The 27,308-nt window shown below is 41.4% G+C and overlaps 2 protein-coding genes across 2 annotated transcripts in view; one reads left to right on the top strand and one right to left on the bottom strand.

The window, feature by feature from the left end:
- On the top strand, positions 1 to 16,373 carry ACAD9 (acyl-CoA dehydrogenase family member 9). Its single transcript, XM_015874726.3, has 18 exons — positions 1 to 179; positions 1,204 to 1,297; positions 3,331 to 3,432; positions 6,137 to 6,243; positions 6,783 to 6,883; positions 8,139 to 8,217; positions 8,855 to 9,029; positions 9,483 to 9,556; positions 10,389 to 10,464; positions 10,970 to 11,040; positions 11,367 to 11,486; positions 12,376 to 12,504; positions 12,934 to 13,013; positions 13,516 to 13,645; positions 14,183 to 14,260; positions 14,379 to 14,507; positions 15,519 to 15,591; positions 16,022 to 16,373. The coding sequence occupies exons 1-18, from the start codon at positions 54 to 56 to the stop codon at positions 16,120 to 16,122; spliced, it is 1,845 nt and encodes a 614-aa protein (XP_015730212.1). The 5' UTR covers positions 1 to 53; the 3' UTR covers positions 16,123 to 16,373.
- The window catches only part of CFAP92 (cilia and flagella associated protein 92 (putative)), a 17,383-nt gene continuing 6,096 nt past the window's right edge, over positions 16,022 to 27,308 (bottom strand). Inside the window, 11 exon segments of the mRNA XM_015874711.3 lie at positions 16,022 to 16,808; positions 17,561 to 17,612; positions 17,614 to 17,747; positions 18,942 to 19,051; positions 19,880 to 20,009; positions 20,501 to 20,710; positions 21,437 to 21,601; positions 22,711 to 23,002; positions 24,121 to 24,315; positions 24,855 to 25,732; positions 26,729 to 26,913. Coding sequence (XP_015730197.2) covers positions 16,794 to 16,808; positions 17,561 to 17,612; positions 17,614 to 17,747; positions 18,942 to 19,051; positions 19,880 to 20,009; positions 20,501 to 20,710; positions 21,437 to 21,601; positions 22,711 to 23,002; positions 24,121 to 24,315; positions 24,855 to 25,732; positions 26,729 to 26,913 — 2,366 coding nt within the window. The 3' untranslated portion in view covers positions 16,022 to 16,793.

A 27,308-nucleotide genomic window follows, 5' to 3' on the forward strand; every position in this document is an offset into this window, starting at 1 on the left:
AGGCCGGTTCCGCCCCGTTCACTCACAGCCGCCCCGGTTCGGTCCGTGCTGCCATGAACGGGCTCTTGGTGCGCGCCCTGCGCGCTGCGCTGCCCGGACCCGCCGCCGTCCGCCGCCTGAGAACCGCAACGCCACGAGCGGCCTATGCCAAGGAGCTGTTCCTCGGGGAGCTGCGCAAGGTGAGAGCGGGGCTGCGGCCTCCGGAGCGTGGAGACGGGCGGGGTCGGCACCGACAGGCGGGTGGGTCGGTGCCGGGCGGCTCCGTTGGGCTCCATAGGGCTCCTCGGGGTACTGGGCCGAGCGGCCCTCGGTCCGCCCCACGTACCCTGCGGCCGTGTCGGCGGTGCCGCGGTTCGGCGCAGCTGCGGGTCACACCTGTGTGTGTGAGCTCCAGTGTGTGTGTGTGTGTGTGTGTGTGTGAGCCCCAGTGTGTGTGCGAGCTCCTGTGTGTGTGTGTGAGCTCCTGTGTCAGCTCCTGTGTGAGTTTAACAACTAATAGTCCACTGAGATGAGTTTAACAACAAAGTACTGAGAGCTCATGGAGCAGGGAGTTGGGTGAGTCGTGGTCAGACTCCGTCCCGTTTAGTGCCTGTTGGTGCCTGTTTTCCCCTCGAGTTTTAATAGAGCACTTTTGGAAAATGGTAGTGTTTACCAGATCCAGGGAGATCCAAATGGGTTACAGCAGCCGGCACAGGTGATCCTGATGAGCTGCAACACAGCTGAGGCCTGCTCCATGGCACAGCAACCACTGCAAGAAGAAAGGGAGCTGACTCTGTAGCAGGATCTGTGTGACAGGACGAGAGCGAATGGTTTCAAATCAAAGGACAGATTTGGATTGGATATAAGGAAGAAGTTTTTCACTTCTGAGTGCTTTACTGAGGCACTGGCATGGAGCAGAGGCAGCAATGCCCTGTCCCTGGGGATGTTCAAGGTCAGGCTGGGGCAGGCCCTGAGCGCTGTGTGGTTAACAACAGGTTTTTGTATCCTTGGAATCCTTGAAGGTTCTTGTTTCTGCTCAGTGTCCCTGATACACTTTGCTATGAAGCTTAGTCAAGTCCCATTCGTTGCATCAGATAAAATCCCTCAATGCTTTCCACAGTCCTGGATTTTCACAGCTTTTAGAGCCTGGTATTTAAGGACTCGTTCAGCTTTTCTTTCAGTTGCGTTAGTGATGCTTTTTGTTTTTGATGTCTGTTGTTTTAGGAAGAAGTTTTCCCTTACCCAGAAATCAGCAATGAAGAACTGCAGGAGATCAACCAGTTTGTGGGACCTGTCGAAAAATTCTTCGCTGAAGAAGGTATCGTTATTAGTTTCTTACTTGTGTAAGTGCTTTAGTGGTTACAGAGTGGTTTAACTGTAGCAGTTAAATAAGATTGTTAATATATAAGTTACTTTATGCAGCACAGTGCTGCTGGTGATACAGGCATGTTAATTTATTGCTTCTGTGTATGGACGCTTTACTTGTACTGTACTAAACCTACTGTCAGCAGTGTTCACTGTAGATATTCATAAATGGTGCCTCTTTGAGAAGCAATGGAAAATAAAACGTATTCATGTATAATCTGATTTTCAGGGTTGGAGTAGTAATTCTGTTTGGAAAAGCCCCATTAGCTGTATGCAATCCACATAGGGGCACAGGTGTTCCTTCCCTTATTGATGCAGTAGATTGATGCAGTTCTAGAACAGCTGTAGAAAATTGGTTCTTACAAACAGCGACCTCTGAGGTACCTGAAAGTGTCGTCTGAGATCTGCTGGCAAAGATAGAGGCCTGGATTGCTGGAGCTTGAAGAAGCTGCAATGTTATATGTGATGATTTATGAGATACAGGCAATCTTAGCAATAAAGCTGCAACGTTGCACAGCAACAATAAATTAATTTATGCAGGTTACGCATTATAGTTCTTTGCTTTGTTGGGAAATAACATTTGTTGAGTAAAAAAGTGGATATTTAAGGGAGAAATAAAACTATCAGTTCATAAAGTCTGGACAGGAGGTAGGAATTGATTGTCTTTGTTTGCATTAATGGCTGTTTCTGACTAATGATTAGGCCAGTCTGTGGGCTGCGATATAAAACAGATAAGGGGAGCAGCCGTAGGTGCTTGGAAACCTGATACGTATGGCTGGCACCGGGTAACCAAAGCAGTTCAGTTCAGCCATGGTTCTAAAGCCTGGCAGTCTGTGGTGTAGAGGTCTGGGTGGGAAGTTCCTTTAGGAACACACTGCTGCTTTTACAGTGACTTTTCTGAGTGCTCTCTGGCAAGGTGGCTGTCATCCCTTTTGCTGTATCCTCCACCCTTCCTCAGCTGCCTGCTGTGATGCTGGTGTATTTTCCCTGTCACCGTGCAGAACCACTGTGGTAATCCCCTAAGAATTTAAATGCCTCGTAAGAACCAGAGTTGTGTAATGAGCCCATTTCCCAATTATATGCTGTTCTATGATTCCATGATTAAGGACTTGGAAAAAAAGTGATGGCCATGGTATAGTTTGGTAAGAAATGCCTGACTTATTCCAGTCACTGAGTCCACTGGAGCACACATTCAAGGCAATGAAACAAAAATGAGATTTTTTTCCCCACTTCCAAGTCCTTTCCTCAGGTCTGTCATGATCTGAGTGTCATAATCGGTGTTCTGGGATCTTCTGGTGTTTAGGCCTTAATGGTGTGTGTAATAAGGTGGGGTGATCAGGTGGAGTGTTGGCTCCATGGCAGATCAGGTTCTTCTTAATGCTTTCAGCTCATTTCATGAGTAAAGTTGGTGCTTCCGGAAAACCAGGAAATTGCCTTTGGAAAAGCAATTGCTCAAGTTAATGTATCACATCTCTCCTGAAGGACAAAGCCTTCTGGAAACAAAGTTGGACTTCTGGAAGGAGTGTGTAGGACTGGAAAGAGTGTTTTGCTCTGCTGGGAGGAGACTGGTTGGGGCAGGAGGCTGAGACCATTAGTCTTACAGGAGCCAGCTTAGGGTTTGAGATTTCCAGCCATGAGGGGACAGAGGCAAACAGGATGGCTCATAAGATCAGGCTAAACCTAGAATAAATAAGTCTTGTGACAGTAGGGATGAGATGTATGTAGGTATGTGGTGCAACAAGCACAATATTACTAAGCTGCTTCAGAAATCCACCGGGTAATTAGAGCAGGGGAGGCGTGCTGTTCCTGCAGCCATTTTTTATGCAGGCTATTTCAGTTCTTAGGCTGGTATTTAGGTTAGAGGGCACAGTGCTGGTGACTCATGGACACAGTGACCTTAGCTCTGATTTCAGAGCGCGGTGATCTCACTTTTTTCTCTGTGATGAAAATCAAGGCTTTAAATTATTAAACCTTCTGTATTTGTAGTGGACTCCAGGAAGATTGATCTCGATGCAAAAATCCCACCTGAAACTTTGAAAGGACTGAGGGATCTGGGTCTCTTTGGCATGATGATTCCAGAGGAATATGGTGAGTAAGTGATCACAAAGAATAACCCAGTGACCTGTGCTAAGATACTTGGCTGTCACATCGTGTGTCTGTGATTCCTGTGCATTCTTGTGGCTGTCCAGTTAACACAGAGGTGTGGGCACTGAAGGTGTCAGTGCGGTGCTGTGCACTCTCCTGGCTTAGAGGTACCCGAGTTGGGTAACTGCATTTACCAGGTGTACATTGCCCCTGGCACAGTGTTTTCCTTTTAGTCCAATGTTTGGCTGCAGTGGAGTAGCTGGATGTTCTGTGGGACATGAAGGACAAGATGATGATTGCTAAAATTAGACCAGGTACAGACAGCAGTGTCTGATGGATCTGTCAGAGCTGTCATTCACTGACAGGAATGTGTTTGACTGCACAGAGTTAGAGAAGTGCAGTGCCTTGTGATACACAATGTGGCCTTTGTTGTAAAACAATATTGAACACAAAGCTTGTGTCTTAAAGGGGGTTACAGTGTAAGCTGGGATCAGACGTTACTTACTCAGTAGGTTAACTCTTATTGCAAGAGCAAGAAAATTACAGTCATATTCTGATGTGTTTTGAAAATGGGATTGAAACTGGTTCATAACTTGAAATATATAAAATAAGGAAAGAGATGCATTGTCTGCTTTCTAGTGTAGAACAGGAGAGCGACTGGAAGAGAAGGATTCAAAGGAAGGTGGAACTGGGTTTGACAGTCTGCAGTAATTAGTTTCAGTGGGGAGGACACCTGATTTTTGAAGAGAATAGTGTGAAACAGCACATTTGTTCCAGTATTTGTAAGAATGCTGGATAGAGCTGGAGATGTACCTCAGTGTTAGTTGCTGTTGAGGTAATACCCTTATTTCCATAGTGGGTTTTGTTCTGTTTGTTGTTTTATTGTATTAACATAAGTGGTGTTGCTAAGCTCCACTGATTTCACTTCCTTAGAGGTTTTCCCCAAATTAGAGTATTTTGGACAACCTGCACGTAAAGTATCATTATGTGATCTCTGTTTAATGTTGTTAATGCTTTTGGAATGCCTTAGAAATGCTGTAAAGTGTTTTTCAATGGGTATTTAGAGCACAGCAAGGCAATGCGGGAGTAGGATGGGGAAAAGATCTGCAAGCACCATCAAGGTTTTATTTCCAGGATGGTGCCTTGGACAGAGCACCTTAACTCACATGGGGAGGGGGGTAATTAGGAATTAAGAAACATACTGAGAAGGCAGGAAGTTAATAGCCAATGAAAGGAGGTGTTTGAAGCAGAGAACAAAGGAAACAACTCAAAGCAGATGATAAAAAAAACATTGTGACATTGAAAATGTAATTTACTGTTAATTAGAAATGAGTATCTGACTTAAAATCCTTAACAAATTATTATTACTTTTTCCATTGCTATACATTACTGTCAGTTCTGTTTTTTAGAAGCTTGCAGCCCATTCATGGTACTTGTATAAAACCATAGTCCTGCTGTCCTGTATTCATATATGCTGGATGAAAATCAGATTGCTATCAGCAGGTTACTTTTTTCACCACACCATGACTAATACACTTATGATGAGCTTATTTCCCATTTTTGTTGTTTAAACCAGCTATATTTGTGCTAGAAGTGCTTGTTGTACTTGAAAATTCTTCAGTCTAATATATTTGGTGCCTTGCTCAGTGCATGGTGTGTTTTGTAGTGGTTTGTAGTCGTGGTGTATTTGTGTTTCAAATGCAGAACTTTAATGGGAAGATGGAGCTGATGCTCGTGGTGTAGAAGTGCTCTTTGTCCTGTCATCACTGCAGTCAGGGTGCACACATCAGTGGTCTCTGAGCTGAGTGCTCATCAGGGTGGGAAAAGAAAGAGCTGTAGCTGGATGGGATTCTGACTTCATTAGAAGCTGTGAAGGAAGGGGGTGTAAGGAGCAGTGATTGGAATGGATGGCATCGAGGGGACTTGTTATTTCATGTGCAGAAAACAGCTGCACCATTGAGATGTCTGCTGAAATTGAGGCGCTTGTCATCCTGACTTCTGTCACTGTCTCTTGTAAAGAATTATAAACCCATAAACCTGGGCAAAAGATTCTCTTGCTCAGATAAAACTGTTTATTCAGTAATACTCATCGTAGTCTTAAGTGCTGGCGAGTGGGACTTGCAGTGCTGAAAACATCGTGTCCTTGAACACTGCCCTCAGACGTGTGCGTCTGTGACGTGGAAGTGCAGCGTTTCATTCTTAGTGCAGCTCTGACTGTGGATCTGCTCCATGTCACTTCCACTTTGTTTCCTGGCTGAGCGCCCTGTGTGCCCCGTGCAGCGCTGCTCCCTCTGCTGCCTGCTCGGCTGCAGAGCTCTGCTGGGCTTCCTTCCCTTCTGCAAGGTCACAGACAGTAATTTTATCCTGGATGCACAGAAATCATGAATCGAGACATTTTTATACCTAATCTTTTACTGATTTCTCCCTTTTTAAGGTTTGTTGTACCATTGGGTGCACTGCGCTGTGTTTGCTCTGCTCTACGCTTAGCACAACTCGTGTTTATTTTAAAAGGCCTTTAGTTGTGCTTTAGATGAGCTCTAATGTCACACCTGCAGCACGTGGCAGCTGTTTGTGGGCTGTCTGTACTGAGGTGTTCCCTAGCAAGCACCACTATTAAAATATGGCTGTATTTAAAAGGGAATTTTTGAGTAGGAGGGAGTTAAACTGTGAGGTACCTGCTTGGAATAAAGCACAGTGTTTGTTCCAGGTGGTCTCGGACTGTCACACATCATGTACGCACGGCTGGGAGAAATCATCTCCTTGGATGGATCGATCGCGGTTACTCTGGCAGCTCACCAGGCTATTGGGCTGAAGGTATGAAGCTGACACAAATCCTTCCTCATTTGTTGGTACTGATATTTTATCTGCTTAATCATAAGAACCCCTGTATAGAAAATAAATACGACTCTCTACAATAATAATTAAAATAACATTATGCTTTGTAGTGAAATAGTTTGGAAATTAAGTAAATCATGTTCTGTTCTCTGATTAGGAGCTTCTAGAGTCGATCCTTTTTGAGTTACTTAATAAAATCATAATGAAGGTATGATGAGTTATGAAGGGAGGGCTGTGTCTGTGCCTTTCACTGCAACAATTACATCCTTGCTTCCAGTATTAGGACCCAGGAACCTCCCTGAGAAGGCAGCCTTAACAGCGAGTTGCTTCTTGGGGGCCTCTGAACAGCTGTTACTTTGGCATCTTTTAATGCCAGATCAGTAATAAAGTCCTTTGTTTACTGAACTTGTTCTTAGTACTGCCTTGTTATGCCATATAATTTGCAGATTAAGATTGTTGCAGTTTGCTTCATTCTTCTGACATCATTTGATGCTGATTAGTTTTAATTCTGTGTGCAGGGAATCCTGATTGCTGGCACTGAGCAGCAGAAGGCCAAGTACCTGCCTAAGCTGGCGTCTGGGGAGCACATTGCAGCCTTCTGTCTCACTGAACCTGGAAGGTACTGCTCTTGTAACCAGGAAATCTTCAGAAAGCACCAGAGCACCAAAATGATGCTTCCTTTACTGTCTGATTGCTTTGTCACTGTATAAAAATAATAGGAAGGACTTTTGGTCCTTATATAAACACCTGGGGGTGTTTATAAAAGGTATCTTTGTAGCAGCAACCTCCTTTTGAAACCAGGGTTGTATTTGAGTTTAATCCTTGATCAAACCAGCAAGTTCTGTCAGTGCAAATGAGGCGGCTCCATTAAAATCATGCAGGCAGGTGGTTTGCTGTGGGATGGCTGAAGGCGCTGATGGAGGGACAGAGTTGAACACTTGAAGGTGAATCTCACCTACCAGAATAATGCATTTCAGACTGTCTGTTCTGAAACCTCTGCTGGGCCGTCTTGCAGCGACCATCTGACTCACTTGCTCATTTTCATGCTGTTGTGATATAGAATTCTTCTTACTCAATCTTAAGCCCAGCTTTGACCCTCTAAAAACTGTTCAGTTTGCAAGCAGAATATACACTAGTATCATTTAAGCTTTTAACAAAGTAATCCATGCAAGGGACTTTGAAATGACTTGCAGAAAGGAAACAAGGGCTGACTTTGTTCGGAAAGTCCTCTAACAACTTTATTTAGCCTTGTATGATTTTTGAAAATTGCTGGTCCTTGTAAGTGCAGCTCCAGCCTCTGCTGGTATTTCTGTTCTAGCACACAGGACAGTCATTTTTACAGCTGAGTTTTAGAACTCTGATCCTATGAAAGCATCAGCTGAGATCTTGGTGTTCCAGGAACTTGTCTGCAGCTGAAAGCCCAGTGTGAGACATTGCTGTGCTTGAATTTGTTTCAAGGAGGAAATGATGTGCTTCTCATCTCCCTATGTAATAAGGTGGCGATTGAAGGGGGTGCTTAAATGTTTAATGACAAGAACAGCAATTCTCAATGTCTTTGTGGTAGCTGGCCTGCAGTTTTACTCCTGTATTGAGCCCAAATGTTTGTGGATGGAGTCCTGTCACATGTCATCTGTTTTTCATTTCTGCTGAGCCTTTTTCCATTAGGGTATCCAACTAGGTTATAAGCTCTTGAGGAGTAACTTAGATGTTATAAACTTGGTTGTGTTTTAGTATAACAGATTCTGCATGAGGTCTATTAGCTGATAGTGCAGCCCAGCAAAGGTGGTGGAGGGAAGATGGGGGGGAAGTAGTTCTGTTTCCTAATAACATGTTTATGTCTTTAAACACCAACAAGGAACTTGTTTTGCTTTTAGTGGAAGTGATGCTGCATCCATCCAATCAAGAGCAACCCTCAGTGAAGATGGGAAGCACTTTGTACTGAATGGCTCCAAGGTATCCACTCACAGACTGGAAATGCGTTTTTTGTTAAAAGCTTGTAGAAAACACTCATCTTTTGCAGTGTTGGCATTTGTTTTACCAAGTAAGATTCTAGCTGGGCAACTGCATTGGACTGGGTTTATAGGGTGGGTTAATTATCTCTCCCGTGACACCACAGGTGAAGAGAAACCTGAAACCTTTTTACATTCTTCATCATGCCAGATTTTGTAGTTGTTTTTGAAAGAAAAATCAACAGTGAATTAGAAATTGGAGTGCTTGGACTCATAAATCTGGGCCCTAATACTTAGTATTTTTCATCAAAGGTAAAACTGTATTGGGCAGGGTGGGCTTGGGGTCTGTGTTGCTCCTGTACCCCTCAGGTGCCATCAGTAAGAGGCTGTACAAGCTTTTGGGAAAATGCACTGTTTAATTCAATTCCATATTACAAATTATTTTCATAGTTGCTCCAAACTTACCATACTGTGATCGACTGCCCTTGGAAACAGTTTCACAAGAGGCAAAATCAGTAGCAGAGCACTCATTCGAGGGAAGAAGTAATTTGGTTTTGCTCCATTCATTGCTGACATCTGTCACAAATAATTAAGAACAGTGGTAATAAACTCGAATCTATTTCTTTCCCCTCTCAAAACAGGTTTGGATATCGAACGGTGGCCTTGCCGATATTTTCACAGTGTTTGCCAGGACAAAGATTGAGGAGAAGGATGGACAAATAAAAGACAAAATTACTGCGTTCATCGTAGAGCGAGATTTTGGTGGAGTCACACACGGGAAACCTGAGGATAAGTTGGGCATTCGAGGCTCCAATAGTAAGAATCATTTAGAATTGTTAACAGAAATTGTTGTAATACTTCTGTTTGTTTACATCATCCAAATTCAAAGGCAACTCAATCTCTTTTCTATGTATCAGTGTAAGTTTCGTGTTTCTTTACCAAGCTTTTCTTCTGAGTCCTTCCTCACGCAGACTCTGAAATAAGAAATCCATATTGTACAGTTCTTTTCTGCACACCTGAAGCTGCACTTTCTTGCAGTGAAATAACTGAGAGGATTCAGTAGCCAAGTAACTTTAAGCTAGAAGTAAGTTTTCGTAGGTTTTTCTTCAGCTTACTGATGGCTGCATGTTTTCACAATCCATCATTTGGAGTTTATTGAGGTATCAATTCCATAAAATACAATCAAATAAAACACATTAGGAAAACTTCACTTTAAATATTTTTGCATTCTCATTCAGCAGTGGTTAACAAAGTAACTCTGTGTTTCAGCCTGCGAAGTGCATTTTGAAAACACTAAAGTGCCTGTAGAGAACGTGATTGGAGAAATAGGAGGAGGATTTAAGGTAAGCAGGATCCAGCAGTAACAACTTTTTCAAGTCTGGAGATCTGTTCTTATTTGTTAAACTGTTCTGCAGTTTCTTTATTGGTTCAACACTCCCAAACTGAAGAACGGAATTGTCAGTTGTGCTGATGTGCTCAGTGTCAGTTGGTTTCACCAGTGCAGTGCATGAATGTGCCATCAGCTCTGAGCTGTGTATCATTAATATCCTAGAGCAGGTCCTGCCTTTGTTTGCTTTTTTTAGTATAGGAAACACAGTGTTCTCTTCTGAAGAGTGAGGAACCATGAACAGAACTTACAAACTGAGCTGTCATCCTTTTCTGCAGCCAGAATTGTGGTTATGGAAAGGGAAGGACAGAAATGAGTCTAACAGGAAATGTTCAAGGAAAGTCTGGCCAGACCGTGCCCAGAGTCCCAGAGAATGGCCAGGAGGTTTCCCAGGCCCAGGTTATGTAGCACAAGGTGCTGGGAGGGCACAGCAGTGCTGCTGCAGACATGGCTTCTCTTCATTGCATCCGAGCAGCGTGGTACCCTGTGAGGGTAATAGTGTTCACTAAGATGAGACTGTTGGGTATAGACTGAAAATTTAAAAGAAAAATCAAATCAATATTTGTGCTTCCAGGTAGAATTTTTGCCTTCCTCCTCTGTAACAGCAGAGACGAGCTGCAGCACTAGTATAAACACGTGTGCCTTTCTCCTGTGCTGTACAGGACAGATATTTCTCTCAGTCTGGGGGCTTTTTCTGGGCTGTTTCCTCCAGCTCATCCCTCTGAAATCCAGCACATTTTCTTGTCTATTTTTCAGTAGAGAAATGTAGCCCTTTTTTATTTCCACAGGTTGCCATGAATATCCTGAACAGTGGAAGGTTCAGCATGGGCAGTGCATCTGCTGGAGTGATTAAAAAGTTGATAGGTGAGTGAATGAGGTGTGCTGGATTACTAGATGCCATGGGGGGGAAAAAAAATGATCTGTGTAAGGTATATTTATCAGTAACATTAGTCTTGATCAGAACATCACTAATGTCAGTCATTATATACCTTGATGTATAATTTTACACTAATTTTACTTCGAATTTTGATTTAAAAACTTGTAGAACGCTGAAGATTCTGCCTCTTCTTATGAACACAATCAGGTTCAAAGTTTTCAGGTACTAAAATTGGCTTCTACCAATAGTACCCAAAGTGCTAATGGGCATCTCTCAAAAAAGTAATTAATTAGCATTAAAACGTGCTTCCTCTGCATGCAGGTATGGAGGGTGGGTCTTGGTTAAAAGCCTTTGGCAGGCATTCCAGACTCAATCACAGTCTTCAGTCTATGGAAAAGCACTGTTTCCATACAGTAGGGATGATACATCACAGCACTGAGTGTTGTGCTATGCTGAGATTATTGCTTTGTGGCTTTTTTGTTTGTTTTTAAGAAATGACAGCGGAGCACGCCTGCACCAGGAAACAATTCAACAAGAATCTGAGCGAATTCGGATTAATTCAGGTAACTAAAAAAAAATGGAAACCCTTCACCTCCGTGCTTTGTTTTGCTGAGTGCTGTGACAGACGGTGCTGTGTGTAACAGATCAAACACAAGAGGTGCTGAATTTGTGTCAATTCAGGGCAGATTTCTGTACGTTGATCTTTGTAATTTTGAGAAGCAAAAGTACTTGAAGAGTTTTCACGAGTGCTTTGCAGTACTGCTTTTATTAGATATTATTGGATAATATGTCAAAGTATAGGAAGAAAAACTCCTCAGTTTCAGCATTGTTGCACACTTGGCTACGTGTTCTGCATCAGCGTGTGACTGCTTCCATTCCTATCTGGCAGGAGAAGTTTTGCTTAATGGCCGTGAAGGCGTATGTAATGGAGAGCATGGCTTATCTCACAGCAGGAATGATGGACAGGCCGGGCATCCCAGACTGCTCCGTGGAGGCAGCCATGGTCAAGGTAATTCATCTTAGGAAAGACTTGCTGTCAGCACTGAGCTAATAAAGACAGACGCCTTCCTTGATCTTCAGTCTATGTTACAAACTGCGTAGAGGCTCAGGTGATACTTTTGGATGTACATACAAAAACATCAGCTTGATTTAAAAATTAGAAGACTTTATTTGTTTCCCATACATTACAGATTACTGTACATTCAGGCTTGTATCCCCACACAAAAGACAGGCCGCATACAGCACACTTGGAGTGTCAGGGTCCTCTTGAATTCTCTTCCTTTGCAATTTCACACACAAAGAAAGTGCTTAAGTTTTATTTCCAGCTGCAGACCTGATTAGGGAGCTCCTAATTCTGGCTTGGACACAGAATCAGTTGCAGATTTCACTCAGTGAGAGCCAGGCCCACTCAGGAGTTCGACCTTTTAAGGCGTCCCTGCAGCACACAGGTGGGTGCTGTTGGCTGGCAGTGCAGCCTGAAGAGAAGTTGGAAATTCAGCCCTTGTGCTGCTCTTTTGCTGTGTGCTGAGTTCAGAACGTGTGTGAAATGGGCCAATGTCAGGTACTCAGAAACACCAGCTGTGTTTGTTCTTTCAGCTTGTGGCTCTGAGCCCTATGGAAATGTTGCCTTATTAGGCAGTTTACGTGGACTGCAAGTAGAGGAGGTGTTCATTGTTCAAGTAACTTCTCAGTCTGACGCCCTGAGGCACAAGAACATTATTTCATGAAAACTTTATGCAGGGCTGCTGTGGAAACGATACGAAGTATTACAGTAATGGCACAGATAGAATCCCTCCAAATTCAGTGTTACATCCTGTTTGAACTTGCAGTATAGTAACAGAGCTATGTCGTCTGCTCTTACTGTGTGAACCATGGTGACTGAATGCTGTTAATGGCAGGTGTTCAGTTCTGAAGGTTTGTGGACTTGTGTAAGCGAAGCTCTGCAAATTCTTGGAGGCCTCGGCTACATGAAGGAATACCCCTATGAGCGCTATCTCAGAGACTCCAGGATACTGCTCATTTTTGAGGCAAGTATGAATGAATGTGCTGTTTGTTTTCACCACCACACGCAGCTTCTGTAAACCTGAGGTGTGCAGGACGTTTAAATAGGCCTTGATCTGGTTATATCTGAAGTCTGTAATAGTTGGAATAAGCCTGAAGAACTAATCTTGCTTTCTTTGGTGATATAGGTAGTATTTGTCCTATAATAAACTTGGAGTTGATGGGTTTTATTGATTAACCTACATGTGATGGTAATCTTGTTCTGCTGCTGTCTCAAAACAATGGTACCTCACAAGCACAAATGCACCGTAGAATATTGCCAGGAAAGGCAGAGTACGTCATTTATGTAGTGAATAGTGTTGAAACTACAACAAAATCCGTATCAGCACAGCCAGGCCTTGGGGATACTGAACATACTTTGTACTCGGCAGTGACTGCAGTGTGTTTGTTTGCAGGGAACAAACGAGATCCTGCGGATGTACATTGCTCTGACGGGTATGCAGCACGCAGGCAAAATCTTAACTGACAAACTTAAGTATGTTCTTATTTATTGCTATTAGTTTTTAATGAACTAAATAAACAGTGATAATTTTAACTGTATGCAAGGGGGAAATGGTTGGAAAACTGCTGCATTTCCCAATATGTTGTCTGACAGGCAGTTCAACGTACAGCTGTCTTTTCTTTTTAGTTGGCAGTATTTTCTATGTTTGGGACTCCTGGCTGACTGTATCTTACCTTGTATTTGCAGCTTGTGTACAATTATAATAAGGCCTAGTGACCTCAGATTTTATACCAAGTGTTGTTGGTCAGCCAGCTGTAGCATCTGCAGTGCATACATAGGCTGGTGTCTGCAGTTCATTGCATTTACAGCAGGAATGGAGTGTGGGCTGTGCTGAATGCTCCTAAGGCTGGGTGGTCCTCCAGACTTCATAGTAAAATGGACCAAAAGGCTCCAAACACTGCAGATATCTCAATGCACTTACCCTGAAACTTCCCTCGCATACCAGCCAATGCATCCCATTGTTCTTTACTTCTAGAGAAATCAAGAAAGGAAACGTAGGACTGGCACTGCAGGAGCTGGTAAACAAAGTACGGGACACAACGGGCAGAAAAGTGGATTACGGGATAATGGAAGCACGTGGTGGATTGGTGCATCCCAGCCTCCAGGTGAGAGCCAGGCACTGCTTTGATGTTTGATTCCCTTTGTACCTTTTTTGCTGAACGAAGTACGATTAGGAATGGGGAGATGCACAGATCTAAGCAGGTGTTTGTATTATTTCAGGGGCATGTTACAAGTCTTTGCTTACAACAAATCCAGGTTTATATCAAATCTAAGCAATTTCTATACATTGCTCTGCATAATGTGCTCAGCCATAGAACTCATTACTTTCCTGTGTAATGGTAACATGGTTATAACTATTAATTTTGTGTGCTGTGGCTGAGAATTGTAGTTTGATTTCTGTCTAACAGCTGGAACTGCTGCCCTCCCACAGGCAGAACTGCCCCATCCATTCTGGTTTATGTGCTGGGCAGCAGAGCAGTGGCACACACATCCCAGTGTTGGTTATCATCTAAACGTCCTGTTTCTGGGAGGGGCTTTTGAAAAGGTTTTCATTTACCTTTGGAGACTGTTCAAATTGTCTTCATGTACTGACTATGTTAAGTATGTATTTGTGTATTTGATTCATGTATTTTATTTTTTAGGACAGTGCCAAGAAACTTGAAGAAAATATTCATTATTTTGGCTCTACAGTGAGAGGGCTGCTCACCAGGTTTGGCAAGGTAACAAAAATACCATCGTTTGACTTTTATCTTTGAACTTTTCCTCAACCACACTGGTCTCACTAGGGAGACTTGAATGGGATTGGAGTCTGTAACCTGAGCATTTTTATTCTTCTAGACAATAGTGGATGAGCAGCTGGCTCTGAAGAGAGTGTCGGACATAGTTATTAATTTGTATGCGATGACAGCAGCTATTTCCAGAGCGAGTCGCTCCATCAGCATTGGCCTAAGAAACCACGACCATGATGTAAGTGTACTTCAGCATCAGTCAGAGCCACCTCACATCTCTGTGAATGATGTTCCTAACAAATCAGTGAAATCAGTGGTTAGGTTGTATAAGAAAGATACATTCCATGCTTACACTTTTCCTTGAGATGTCAACCTGGATAACCTGGGACTTGGACTTGACTGGCCAACTTCCCACCCAGCTCTGAAGTGCAGTTGCTGCATTCTTTGCCTCACAAGCATCATGTGGTTCTAGAAAGCGTGCTAAGCTATGAGGCACTGCATGCCTGTGTCTCGCACTGGGTAAAACCTCAGTGACAAACAGCTCTCATTGCACTACAGCTGCACTCTGCATTTGTTATGAATGTGTAGCTACTGCACTCAAATGAAACTGCACCAATTTCCATGCCTGGGTACAGTAACCACAGCACTTACCTCTCCAGTTTCCTGAACACACGAGCTGCAATATTTATCCAAGTATTTAAAATACTTTAACATACATTTATGAATGAATTAGGAATTCACATGCTCTCTTAAACCTTCTACCATCAGGCTGTTCTTCCCAAACTTTCCCCATTACCAGTTGTTAATTATGTTTGTAACTTTTTCCCACTAAATGTCTTGACAGTAAAGTGAGAGACCTTGATGTGCAGGAGATGATGGAGTAGCTCACGTAAGGTTCCGTAGTTACAATTATGCTACATAACAATTAAGTTTGCTACAGTTAATTGAGACAAATCCAAACTGACGAATTTTAATGGTCTTGAGATTTCAGATGTTGTGTGCAAGTCCTTCTGAACTTAGTAGCACAAATGTCTTCTGGTCACTGTCCAGTGGGGGGGGGTCATCCCAGTGCTGTGATGCAGTAGCTGTTGGAATTAACAGCTGAGCTTGCAGCACACATCACTCTTATGGGGCTCCTTATCTATTTAAGACACAAACCACACATTCAGAAGCTTAAACCAATGTATTTTCCCTACATTATTTTGTTTACAGACAAAAAAAACCCAGTAAATTAATACTCTCTTTGCAGGTGCTTCTTACAAATATCTTCTGCAGCGAAGCGTATTTCAAGAATAATTACGCCATGGCTCAACTGCAGAAACGTAAGTTCTGTAAAATAAGTTTTGCACTCAGTGGCTTTTACAGTCTCTCAACTAAAGTAGGTACATTGGATACAACCAAAAGCACGGTTCTGCTCTGCCTTTAATTAGGATGAAGAACAGAACTGGTGAGCGGAACAGTCTCTGCTCTTTACTTATAGATGAATCCAGCATGGGGATAAACTGTTTTTTCCACTGTGGGGAAGAAAATTTATTACTAGTAAATACTTCTGTGAAGAAAATATTAAGTAACAAGTGGATATTTGACTCGTTCATCTCAATACTAACCAGCAGGGTGTTTGCTCTGTGAATGATTCAATGGGCTGTAATCAGCATCTTGTTGCGAATTTCCTACCAGTGATGCTTAGATCCTTGAATTTGTATCCTGAAATCCTTTGTGAAAGAAATGCTCTTTGCTTTTGATTTTCTACAGATGCAGATGAAAATCTGGATGACTTCATTAAAAAGGCTGCAAAGCAGGTTCTGGAGAAGAGATCCTATATCTCTTCACACCCACTGGACAGGACATTCTAATTACTTCATTGACGGCTAACCTTGATGAATGTAACATGAACAGCAATTATTTTTCTGCAGTTCGGTGTTTGACACCTTAAAAAATAACTTTCATGAGTTTACAAGTTGTAATTAGCTGTATCTGTGTAAAATAGGACTAAAACCAACTTCATATAAAGAGGATAAAGAAAGAAATTGATATCCTCTTCAAGTTATATTTTTAGATATACGTCCATTACCTTTGATGCCAAATAAAAATCAATTGAGATTCAGACTGAGTTGTGTTTTCCCAGGAAGAGGATGTGGTTCTTTAGGCTGAAATCCACCATTTGCGATCAGGACCCTTCAGTTTGGGAAGGCGCCTCAGGAGATGATCTTGTTTGAAGCACTGCAGTCAGTAGGGCCCACCACAATTGTCACTGCCTTATCCAGGTGTGTGGATGTCACATACAACAGATATTTTGTGAACATTATTCAGATCTGGTGACAAGTGACACATTTTACTTTTATTCTCTTGGTAACCCCAAGTATAATTCAGTTACCCCTCAGCTCAGCAGTTCTGTCCTGTGGCATGTTTTCTGGTACCAGCTGAGTTACCTGTATCCAGACTGTCATGCTGCAGAGGGTCTTCCTGTTGTGTACAGGTGGCAGTGTGTCTGCTCGCTGCTTGGTCACTCTTGTAAACTGATTGCTTAGAGCCAAGTAAACTGGAATGAGAAAAGAAGTCCTGTGAGATTAAGCTGCATCTCCTTGATGCACAACTTTCTGAAAGAATAATTGCAACACCATAATATTAAGAGGTTTACTAATCACTACTGTCTTAAATGAGCTTGCAATGACCACGTCTTCATTCTTGTTACTCAGCTTTTAAGTTGACCGTTCAACCAGCTGGAATATCAGGTTAGACATAACAGCTAATGAATCATTTCACAAATGGAACAGGCCGAAATCTGACCTTGTTAAGCATGGCTTAGGGCAAGTGAGGCAGTCTGGAAGAGTACAGTTCTGCACAGACTGAACAAGGAAATAAAACATCAGTAGCTCTGACTGTTTGATTGTGAAATTAAGAGCAGAAACCAACTCCCGCAATAAGAAACATGACTTCTGTTGAGCCACTTCATGTTCCATACTGCAGGTGAGATGGAAACTTAAAGTTTCTTTCTGCTGCTAGATGTGGTGTCTCATGATGCAGTTTAGGAAGTTCAAACATCAGGACATTTAAAGGAACCTGAAGAAAACTGTAAAGGTAAAACTGTTCTGCAGTAACAGCGTAATAATTTGTGCATTTCTTGCATCAGAAAGGCAGCAGATTAAATCCTTCAACATAAGATGAAACATACAGCTGAAGTGCCACTGCCTCTAATGGTACTGTAATTTACTATTACAACACCTGCACACTGTAACTCCTGATGCATCCCATATAAATACTTCTGGGAGTTATTTGCAGCCATTAGGTTACCTTGAAATCTCCAACTTTGAGTCTTTCAACCTTCTCATGCTCTCTGCTGTGATGGGATAATGTCCTTCTTCCATTTCTGGCTGTGGTTCTCTTGTAGGCCTGATACAAAGCCACTACAGACACTTTTCTTTCCTGGCAGGACATCTGAGCTGTTCTGAGAGCCCAACGCTGATGGGGCTGGGATAGGCTAGGACAAGAAGACACACTTTGTTATGGAAAGCCTCTCTCCTCTTCCTTCTTGCCCTTTACCTCCATCTTGTTTCTCACAAAGCAGACTACTGGGTAGGTGCTGCAGACTCATAAATGAGGCAACAAGTTTGCAACACAAGACATAAATATCCCTCAGGGCTTCAGCAGGAAGCCTTGAAATACATTTAAGAGACTGCTGTAGCCCAAGTTAAGTGATGACTGATAGTCAAGTAGAACATCACAAAGTGCAAGCAATTAAGTATATAATAAGTAAGTTAATATTACTTACGTGAAATCCAACTGAAAAAAAAGGCCATGTATTAAAAGTACAGAAAACAAGCAGAGTCCAAGATGGACGAGTTTAATAGTTTGAGGAGCCAAATCAAACCAGAAAGCAGAGCATGAAGTGGCATTAATTTCAAAGCCTGACACTAAACTAAGGACAGGCATTTTGCTGCTAAACATCCATTTCATACAAAAACTGCCATGCAGAATATTACCTTAAAAAGGGGGGAGAGGGTGGGAAGAGGGTGTAGGCTCACAAGCCTCATCTCTGCCTTTGCAATTAGCATTTTCATCATTCCTGTATTTGTTTTTCTAGAGCATTTATAGCCAGAGCATTTCATTCCCCTAGATCAAAATCAGCTTTAAAAGCAAGCTGTGTTTGGGTCACTCATTTACACGCAAGCACTGACTGTTCTTCAGCCAACAAAAGGACTGTTGGATGCAGGCCACCCATGCAGCTTTCCATATTAATGAGCACAGATCCTTTTGTCTTCCAAAACTGAGGTGTCTGCTGTGATTTCGGCACCAACAAGCCCCAGATTTCAATAAGGGACAATTCAATCCCTTTTAAAGCTGCTAAGACAGCTGGCCAAAAATCATTCTTCCTTTCTCTCCCCTTGCACACTGACAGGCAAGTGAGTTAACTGAAATCCTCACCCATACTCCTCTGTGTGTGTCTGAACACCCAAAGCAAGACAATAAATAATAAATACTCCCAATAATGTTGTGCAGTTTGATTTCTGTTAAGACTTTCATAAACTTGAGCATCAATTTACCACATATTTTTACTTCAGAAAGTGTTGTGCTCCATTAAGTGCCTGCTATGAAGTACAAGACCGGTGTTGCTGTACAAAGGTGGGTGCCAAGATCAGTACCCAGGGACAGCAGTTAGTTATTTAACCCTTACCTTCAAAACTGGCTTCCTGAGTGAGAATTTCAGAGGCTCATCTTTCTGAAGTCCTTGGGGCTTCTGTACTTGAGAACTGGCTCCTGGCCCATCTGTGTGCAACTCAGCTGCTGTGGGGCAATAGTGAACTTTCAGCTCGGTATTACCAACTGCATTTTGCACAAAATGAGCATTATATTCACATGGCCAAAACAGATTGAAGAGAGAAAAAAAACAAAGACAAAAAGAGCAGATGGTTTTAAATGGGAATGATAAGATTTTGACTTGGAAAAGGGATGCTAAAAGTCTGCTATGGCAGCAAACATCCTTTCCCATAAAGAAGCAAAGCGAACAAATCATATTGGTACTACAATAATGGCTGGTGCCTCACAGCAAAGGCAATTCTTAGTCCTGTAGATTCCATGAATACATAAATTCATCTTGTTGACTTCCAGCAGCATTTCTCTGTGTGAAGCAATGGAGAAGAGCTGCACTACTCACATGTCTCACAATTCACTGACCACCTCACCAAGGCACACATTATTGGCTGCTGTGATAACAGCACATGGATTTAACTGCTCATCTTGGGCCCCTTCTGAATTCATTTGCTGGTATTACTTGCAGTCTGACCTCCTAGCAACAAAAGCTGATTGATTGTTACCAGTCCACACAAAGTAAGAACAGGCAGCCGGCAGGGATAGCTTTACAGAAGAGTAAGCCAAGGCTCTATGCCTTCCTGTCATACTGCACACAAAGAAACTAAAGCTAAGAAGTTAAGGAAGTGGAGGGTAAAACTGAAGCAAGGTCAAGGTCTTTCTTACATCCTCTAATGCTTTGTATGATAAACCTCTTCACATTTACATTCCCTTCCCTTCATGGCAGAGCTGAGCAAGCTTCAGGACTGTATATCACAGCATCAAGTTAAAAGCCTTGTTAGTAGCTAATTAACAACACCTTACCTGTCAGTGAGGCTGTTGCCACAGGGAGTTCAGGTGGCTTCTTGTAGAGCTCGAAGTCAATGTGCCGTTTGTCCCAGCTCCATCTGCCTCGTGACAGCGTTGACTCCATGCTGGCATTCTCCTGCCATTTCTAAATTAAATTTAAACCCCTTTAAGTACAATGCTATCCCTTTTGCTGCCCCTTTTTCAGCTTGTCAAGTTCTTCATCCTGTACTGCTTAGCTCTCCTCCTCGCTGCTATCTTCAGCAAAAGGCAACAGAAATAATACTGTACAATCTTGCTTCTGTTACTCTTGAATAGTTAAAGAAAAAAAAAAAGTTAAATAGTAAAGAATAAAGAATAAACAGAAAGGGAGGACAAAGAACAGCAAGAAACTGATAGAAAACCTCTAGTAAAACTGGAACTACAAACCACAAATAAAAGATGGAGGAAAAAGAACTAGTGGGGAATCTGGAAAAATACAGGAAGGTCTGGGTGAGCTGGGCTCTGATCTACACCCATTGCAAACACAGACGGATCCTCGGACCCCACAAGAGAGAACTCCAAACACTAACACAGTCATCCTCTTTCAAGTCTGCTAAAATGCTTCTATTCTCTTGTCTCATTTAAGTACTCCGTTACCTCTCGTAACTCCTCCACACGTGCTTCGTGAGGCGTAAGAGGGTGCCGGTTGCTTTCAATGCTGCTCTTATATCCAAGAAATACAAATCCATCTGGTGACAGCCACCTACTCTTGGATTTTGCAAAGGACTCCTTACTGGCAGCAGCCACATCAACTGGGTCAAACATGGCTAAAAGATACTTGTGGTTATAATTGAATCTTTTTGGCACCTACAAAAAATAATAATAATAATGTGAACTTCCCTTTTTGCTGGGAGAAGAAAACAATCAAAAGTACAGAACCAGGAACATTTCTTAAGGCTTGAAGTAATTGTAGATAAAAATTATACAAAGAAGTGTCATTAAGTAATCACAATTTGTTTTTGAATTTCATTACTTTATGATCCAAGGATGGAACAAATATCTTTAATATTGTTTACTTTTGGTTATGGAAAGGTAACTTTAGGTTATATTGTGTTCATGGGTGCCATCAACACTTCTCACAGAGCTACAATAATTTCCTCCAGTGGACAGGAGAATAGCATTTGTTATCAAGATTGAAGCCAGCAATTCTGAGAACAGCAGATAAAAGCTATTCTTCAAGTACGTTCTCAAACACCTTCTTCAAACCACTTCATACCACATCAGCATTGCAGCCCATCTGTAAGCAGCCCCATCACTGCTTACAGATGCGTGGAACTCAGAACTGTGACCTCCAAGTTACCGAAGTCCACAGTCAAACTCAGAGCCCAAGTCATGAAGAAGAGGCATTGGCTACAATGGACAACAGGGAGAATGGAATTTTACACAGCAAGAAGGAGCACCGCTTCTTGGGTACCAACTCCCAATTCTATGTACTAACATGGAAGTCATCTTGTGGACCTATCTAATTTCTTCTCTTGTTTTAAGCCCTACATAAGGCAACCCAAGCTCTTCCATTTCTGTACCTCAGTTTACCTTCGCCATTTCCTGGCAAAGAAGCTTCTTTGCAAGTTCTGCAGAATTCAGGCGCTGACAACTATAGTTATAAACAGATTTGCCATCAGCAGGAAAAATCCTTAAAGATTGAAACTTCTGCTTTTCCATCTTTCCCTTAAGCTGGGACACAGCATCGATGTTAGCCTGCAAGGAGAGAATCTGTGTGAATTCCATCTGAATTGGGAACTTAAGAGTGCAACAAAAATATTTCAAACAACCAAATGATATTGAAAACATTAAAAAGCTTTTAGAAGATACACAAGTAGAAATAAATATTTATACACAAGGTGCATAACAGTTCTTCATTAATACAACTCTCCTCAAAAAGGCTGTATTAAAAAGATAGAGCACCATTTAATTTCATACAGCTTAGAGCCTCATTTCATCCTTGCGTATGACACGGTGGAACTAAAGGCAGTGCACTGGAGACAAGGACTCAGCAGAGAATGACTTCTGCTTACAGACAGGAATCACTGTTCTGGAGAGCTGATGCTGGTCTTTATCAAGTGAAATAAGGTAAGTTTTTTCATTTACGTCACTCCATTAAAACCCCAGCAATTACAGTTACATACGTGAGTAACAATATTATGACTCCTCACATTTCTCTGCTGACACAGTGTAATTAAAACCTCACATCTTTCAATTCACTTGCCAACACTATCAAACTTTGTTTATTGTAATGAAGGCTTTGAATTCAGACCATGCCACAATAGGTTACTGCAGCAAAAGAGTAACACTGCATTTTGGATATCACTTCCTTTTGACAATGTTTAAAAGCTCCCTAATACATTCAAACGTTTCAGCTCAAAAGATAGTTATATTTCAATCAAACCTGTAGGGATTTCAGTCCCTCTGTTGTCCTCTCGATTCAAAGCATTTATAAAACAAGAACTGGTTAAAGCACGTACACTCAGAAAACTGCAAACTTCAAAGAAACTAAAAACTGACCCTACACAAAAATAGGAACCAACCCCAAGAAGAAATTGGCAAATCCTTTACATAATCCATCAGTTTCCTTCCCACTCACACACCACCTCCTCTACTTACTTGCACACAGTACAACTGCTTTTTCCCCCTTAAGAAACAGTTGTCTGCAACATAAAACTACCCTACGCTTTCGGAATGTTTGTACAATACCTACAAATACATTAGACTTAAAAACATTCCTAACATTTCAAGAGAAGGGGATATTAATCAGGATGAGAAATGTCACAGTTATTAGGTTTGCCTCTTTCACATAACCAACAACTCACCCTAATATGGTTTCTCTTGAAAGACTTTTTGTCTCTTTCTTTCTTCCACTGCACATATTTTTCATTGTAGTTATCTATTAAAGAATATCCTGCCTTTTTCTCTCTGCTAACATCTCCTTCTGGTGTATAATCAGAAGAAAATGAAAGTAAAGGAGGTTTCTGAGTGAAGAGATCCTCATCAGTTAATGGAACTCCATACATTCGACTCAATGCTGTGATCATTTCTGCCGAGGGCAGCAGATCCCCCTGAATAACATCCCTCAGCCTCTTACTGTGACAGAGGTAACTGAGCCTACAAACAAACATCAACACATTATTAGTTTACAAAAGCTTTATGGCAATCAAAGCATTACCACTAAAATTACTGGGGAAAAAGCTGCACAACTCTAACTACCTATTTATTAAGAAGTTCAGGTCAGCTCAGATTTGCAACTATTTGGCAGTGATACAGTAGGACAGCATATCATTAAAACTATCAGGTATAGCATAGGAATGTCATTGTCATTAGAATTAACTGTCAGATTAATTATTAGCTGACAAGTTCCTGTTCCCTGGCTGGTGGACCAATAAAGCAAACTTCCTTCATTCATGCTGGTTCTAGTGCATGACTCATATTTACGCCAAACTTTACTAAAATCACCCCTGCTTCACCTTTATTTTACTTCTTGTTTTGATCAACTTTCATCCTATGAGCTACTTGTGACAAATACACAAAGATATAAACAGAATACTTTTCATAGTTGCATAAATTATATAAAGTGCAATTTTATCCATTTCTTTTTTCATCCTTTCAGAATATGCCTGGGTGTTTTAAGGCTGACAACTGTTGCATGCAAACAAAGTGAGCAAAGTGACAGACTCAGCAACAAATCCCACAACAGAACTTAAAAGAAAAAGCCATGGAAAGGAAACTGTGTCTCCCCAACTTGCACAGAACCTGTCCTTACTATAGTTACCTCAGGAAAACTGTTTATAAAAGTACTCAGTTCAAGTGACTTTCTGATTCTATCAAGTACCTTTACTCACTTCTCTTAGAGAGGTGATATAGAATAGAGCAGAGAATTAAATCCTTCCCAGCTGATGCTTCTGACACCAGAATTCTCTTTTTTCTATTTGTATTATATTCAGGCACATTCCAATACACTAATCTACAGACACTCTTCTTTAAAATAAAAATGTATGAATTTCTGCCCACAGAACGAGTGAGCTCACCAATATCCAGTTACTGTTACAGCAGTCATTAGTAAAACAGGCTCGCCTGTAAGTCATCTGAAATCTGAACCACTCATCATGCCCACAGATTGCTTTCATCATGGAAAAGATCAAAGAATATTACTTTCAAAATCAAATATTCACTCTTTCTTCATAATATTCCTTAATTTCTTGACTACAAATGTAGAAGAGTCATACCTGGACAAGGCTTGGAAACATGCCCAAGGAACTGCTCCCCTGACATAAAGCAGAGGTTGTTTCACTATTCTGAAGAGGGGCTTGCAGAGGTGGAAATGATAAAAAATTGCTTCCAGGTCTGTATAGAGGCGCTGACTGAAAGACAGTTGTGAATTATATAGTATTTCCAGTCGTTTATCTTCATGCCTGTAAGTTCTGTAACAGAGCACAGCAATGACAGGGTCAAAACCATCAGCCTATATCTCAGGTTTCCTCAGCTCTGCCATACAATTACTATCTCTCACAAAACCAACTGATTTTTGTCCTTTAAATGGAATGTCTTATTCTACAGCTTTCACGTGAACTGTTCTGAGAAAGTCATTACAGACAAAGAAAGAAAATATCAAAACCTTTACGTCATGAATGAGTTGAACACATTTTCTTTTTAAACCACATTGCAGTCACCTCAAAAGAAGCTCACCTCAGTTTTATCTATATTAACAGCACTACTCAAGAGCTCTCTCTGAATATCTCTGCTAAACTATACTGCCTTTACTGTGCAAATGCATCCTCAAGATATGAAGTAATACTGTCTCATTCCAAAAACAGAGCTTTAAACATTTCTTTTTTCCAGTCAGTCGCTCTCTCTTTGCCTTCTCTTCCACTTACACATGTATAAAATTGCAGAATTCACTTTGAGAAGCAACAACATCCAGTTGCCTATGGAAATAATTGATAAAAAACTTCACTCTTACCTTTCAAAGTGCTTATCCCAGAGTCTCTTGATGGCTTTGTCTTTTAATCCCTCCAAGACAAAGAGATGAATAGCTCCATCCAGTAAGTGAAAGCCAGTAACAATGTCTAACTCAGTAACATTCTCAAGTGCGCTTTCCAGTTTTAAGTTAGCAAGAGACTTCCTGGTCAAATCTAGAGGATAACAGTCCAGCTGAAGGGCTTTAGCATTCATTTCCGTAATCTCTTCCACCAAATCATGTAGTAAAGATGAATTTCTGTAGTTAAAAATGTAGATTATATAACCGTATGGGCTATCTGGCACTTGAGCATCATCAATTTCTGGATGTATTCTCAATGGCACTGCTATCTCCACTCTTAATTTCAAAAGCGAATCTGATTGTAGATAATGTCCCATAGGTAATAGAATCTGTGGATACTTCTTCTTTCTTTTATTCTCTCTTTTGAAAGCAACTGTATTTGGAGTTGAACAGCTACGAATGGGTGCACTAATAGTCAAGTACTTTTTACCCAGCAATAGATCAGTTAGACTGACTTTGGCTACTCCATGTGGATGCCACACTTCATCCTCTGTAGAAGAATTAGAGGTAACAGATCTGCAAGTGGGGGGCCTCACCTCTCCTAGGTTTTCATCAGCTCGATCCTCCCCAAATAAATATGACTTTTTCTTGTCATCTTCAATCTTCCTATCCCGATCATGAACTTCAATCTCCAGAGGTGGCCCTTGAAGACACCTCTGCAGTTCCCCAGGTTTCATTCTTCCTGTTAGAAATACATTAACATCCTTAAAGTAGACGTGAGTCCCATGGATTTGTCCATGAGTCTGATGAGCTGGAAAATCGTGGAATTTGTATTTGCAGTAGGTAGGAACACACAATCTCTATAAAAAATAAAGAGAGAAACAGATCATTGAAGTGTTAATTTCTTCCCTCTTCATTTTTCATATCACAGAACAATTGGCTTTTATTGTAGAGGGCAAAAAGCGGATGTACTTCAAGGTACAAACTATGTCTTTCAAGGCAACAAGGAGGCCACTCTGCATGCCTGGATCCCGGGTTTCAGGGAGTCACTGTCCCCTTCATTTGTCTATCCTCAAATTTGTTGATTTTCCATATATATATTTAAGAGAATTTAAAAAGAATTTAAAAACCACATCTCTTCTTTCTAGATTATTGAAGAACCATGCAGGCAGGGGACTGCAATGACTCCCTGATATCTATTTTTTAATATTCATATATCTGTAGGATTCAAGGCCTGTAGGTAGTTACAAAATTCAACAATTATCCAGAGATACCATAGGGAATGGACTGTATCATCACCATTATGAGCCACTTGGTTACACTTTTGGGGCTAAATAGCAAGATCCATTCTGCAATAACTGTGGTTCTTCTGTACAAGTGTTCATCAGCATTAAGGCAATCAGCACAAAGAGGAAAGCTGGTTGCCAAGGACTATCCTGACCATTCTTACTTTTCAACAATGCATTATTTCACCACATTTATCAAAGGAAACAAAACGGAAAACTTAGTGATCATTCTGCACACAGCATTGCAAAGTTCAATAATACCTTCAACACAGAAGCTGTTCTAAATGAGCCAATCAACAGATACTGACTGGTCAGCAAATGGTTTCAAACCATACAACGCAGTGACTGAACTAAATCAAGATCTGCTGCTCAAAAACAAAAATATGCTGACTTCATGTAAATTGTTGCCCCCAGAAAATGCAAGGACTGCAGTTTTGTTGTCAGGCACTGCTCTGAGCCAAATACCCACCAACAAGGGAACTTCTTTTTAAAAACATGCCCATATTTTAAGCAACATTACTTCATTGTACCAAGGGAATTCCTTCAGAAAGGAGCAGTGGCATGCATTACCTGTAGCTCTTCTATTGGTACAGGTGTGTTTGGGAGTCTGGTAGCTGAATAAATCTTAATAACCAGTGGATTCAATTCATGTCTTTGTCTTTCAGACAGAAGAGGTGTTTCTACAGCGAAAGACACGTAAGCATCTAAAAGAACAGGGCTGTTTTCTTCCAGTCGACTGATCACTGAATCTTCTCCTTTAAAAAACAAGATGAAGGACTGTTAGAGGAATTGTCTCATAGAGGCATCACTATTTGATTAAATTAGTTAAAAACCTCCACTGAATTTGTATTGAAATAAAAATAATAGTAATTGCTTCATATATTATTTACCTTTTGCAGAGAGGAAGAAAACAGTATCCAGAACAGAGCCAGAAGTCTCATTTGGGCTAACAGCTAAAAGCACGCTGTTTTCTGTCACTTTGAATATGCAAATATGCAGTTCACATAAATACTAAAACAGTTTAGAGACTTTTCAACATAATTAAAGTCTCTGTTAAAAGTACAGAAGCATGTTTAAATGTTTTTGGATGGCAAATTCTGCTATATACACCCAGCAGCTGAATTTCACCCTCTATGACATCTTGGCAATT

Source organism: Coturnix japonica, chromosome 15 (genome assembly GCF_054131305.1).
Source record: "Coturnix japonica strain WE chromosome 15, WE-NBRP24, whole genome shotgun sequence".
Classification (NCBI taxonomy): Eukaryota; Metazoa; Chordata; class Aves; order Galliformes; family Phasianidae; genus Coturnix; species Coturnix japonica.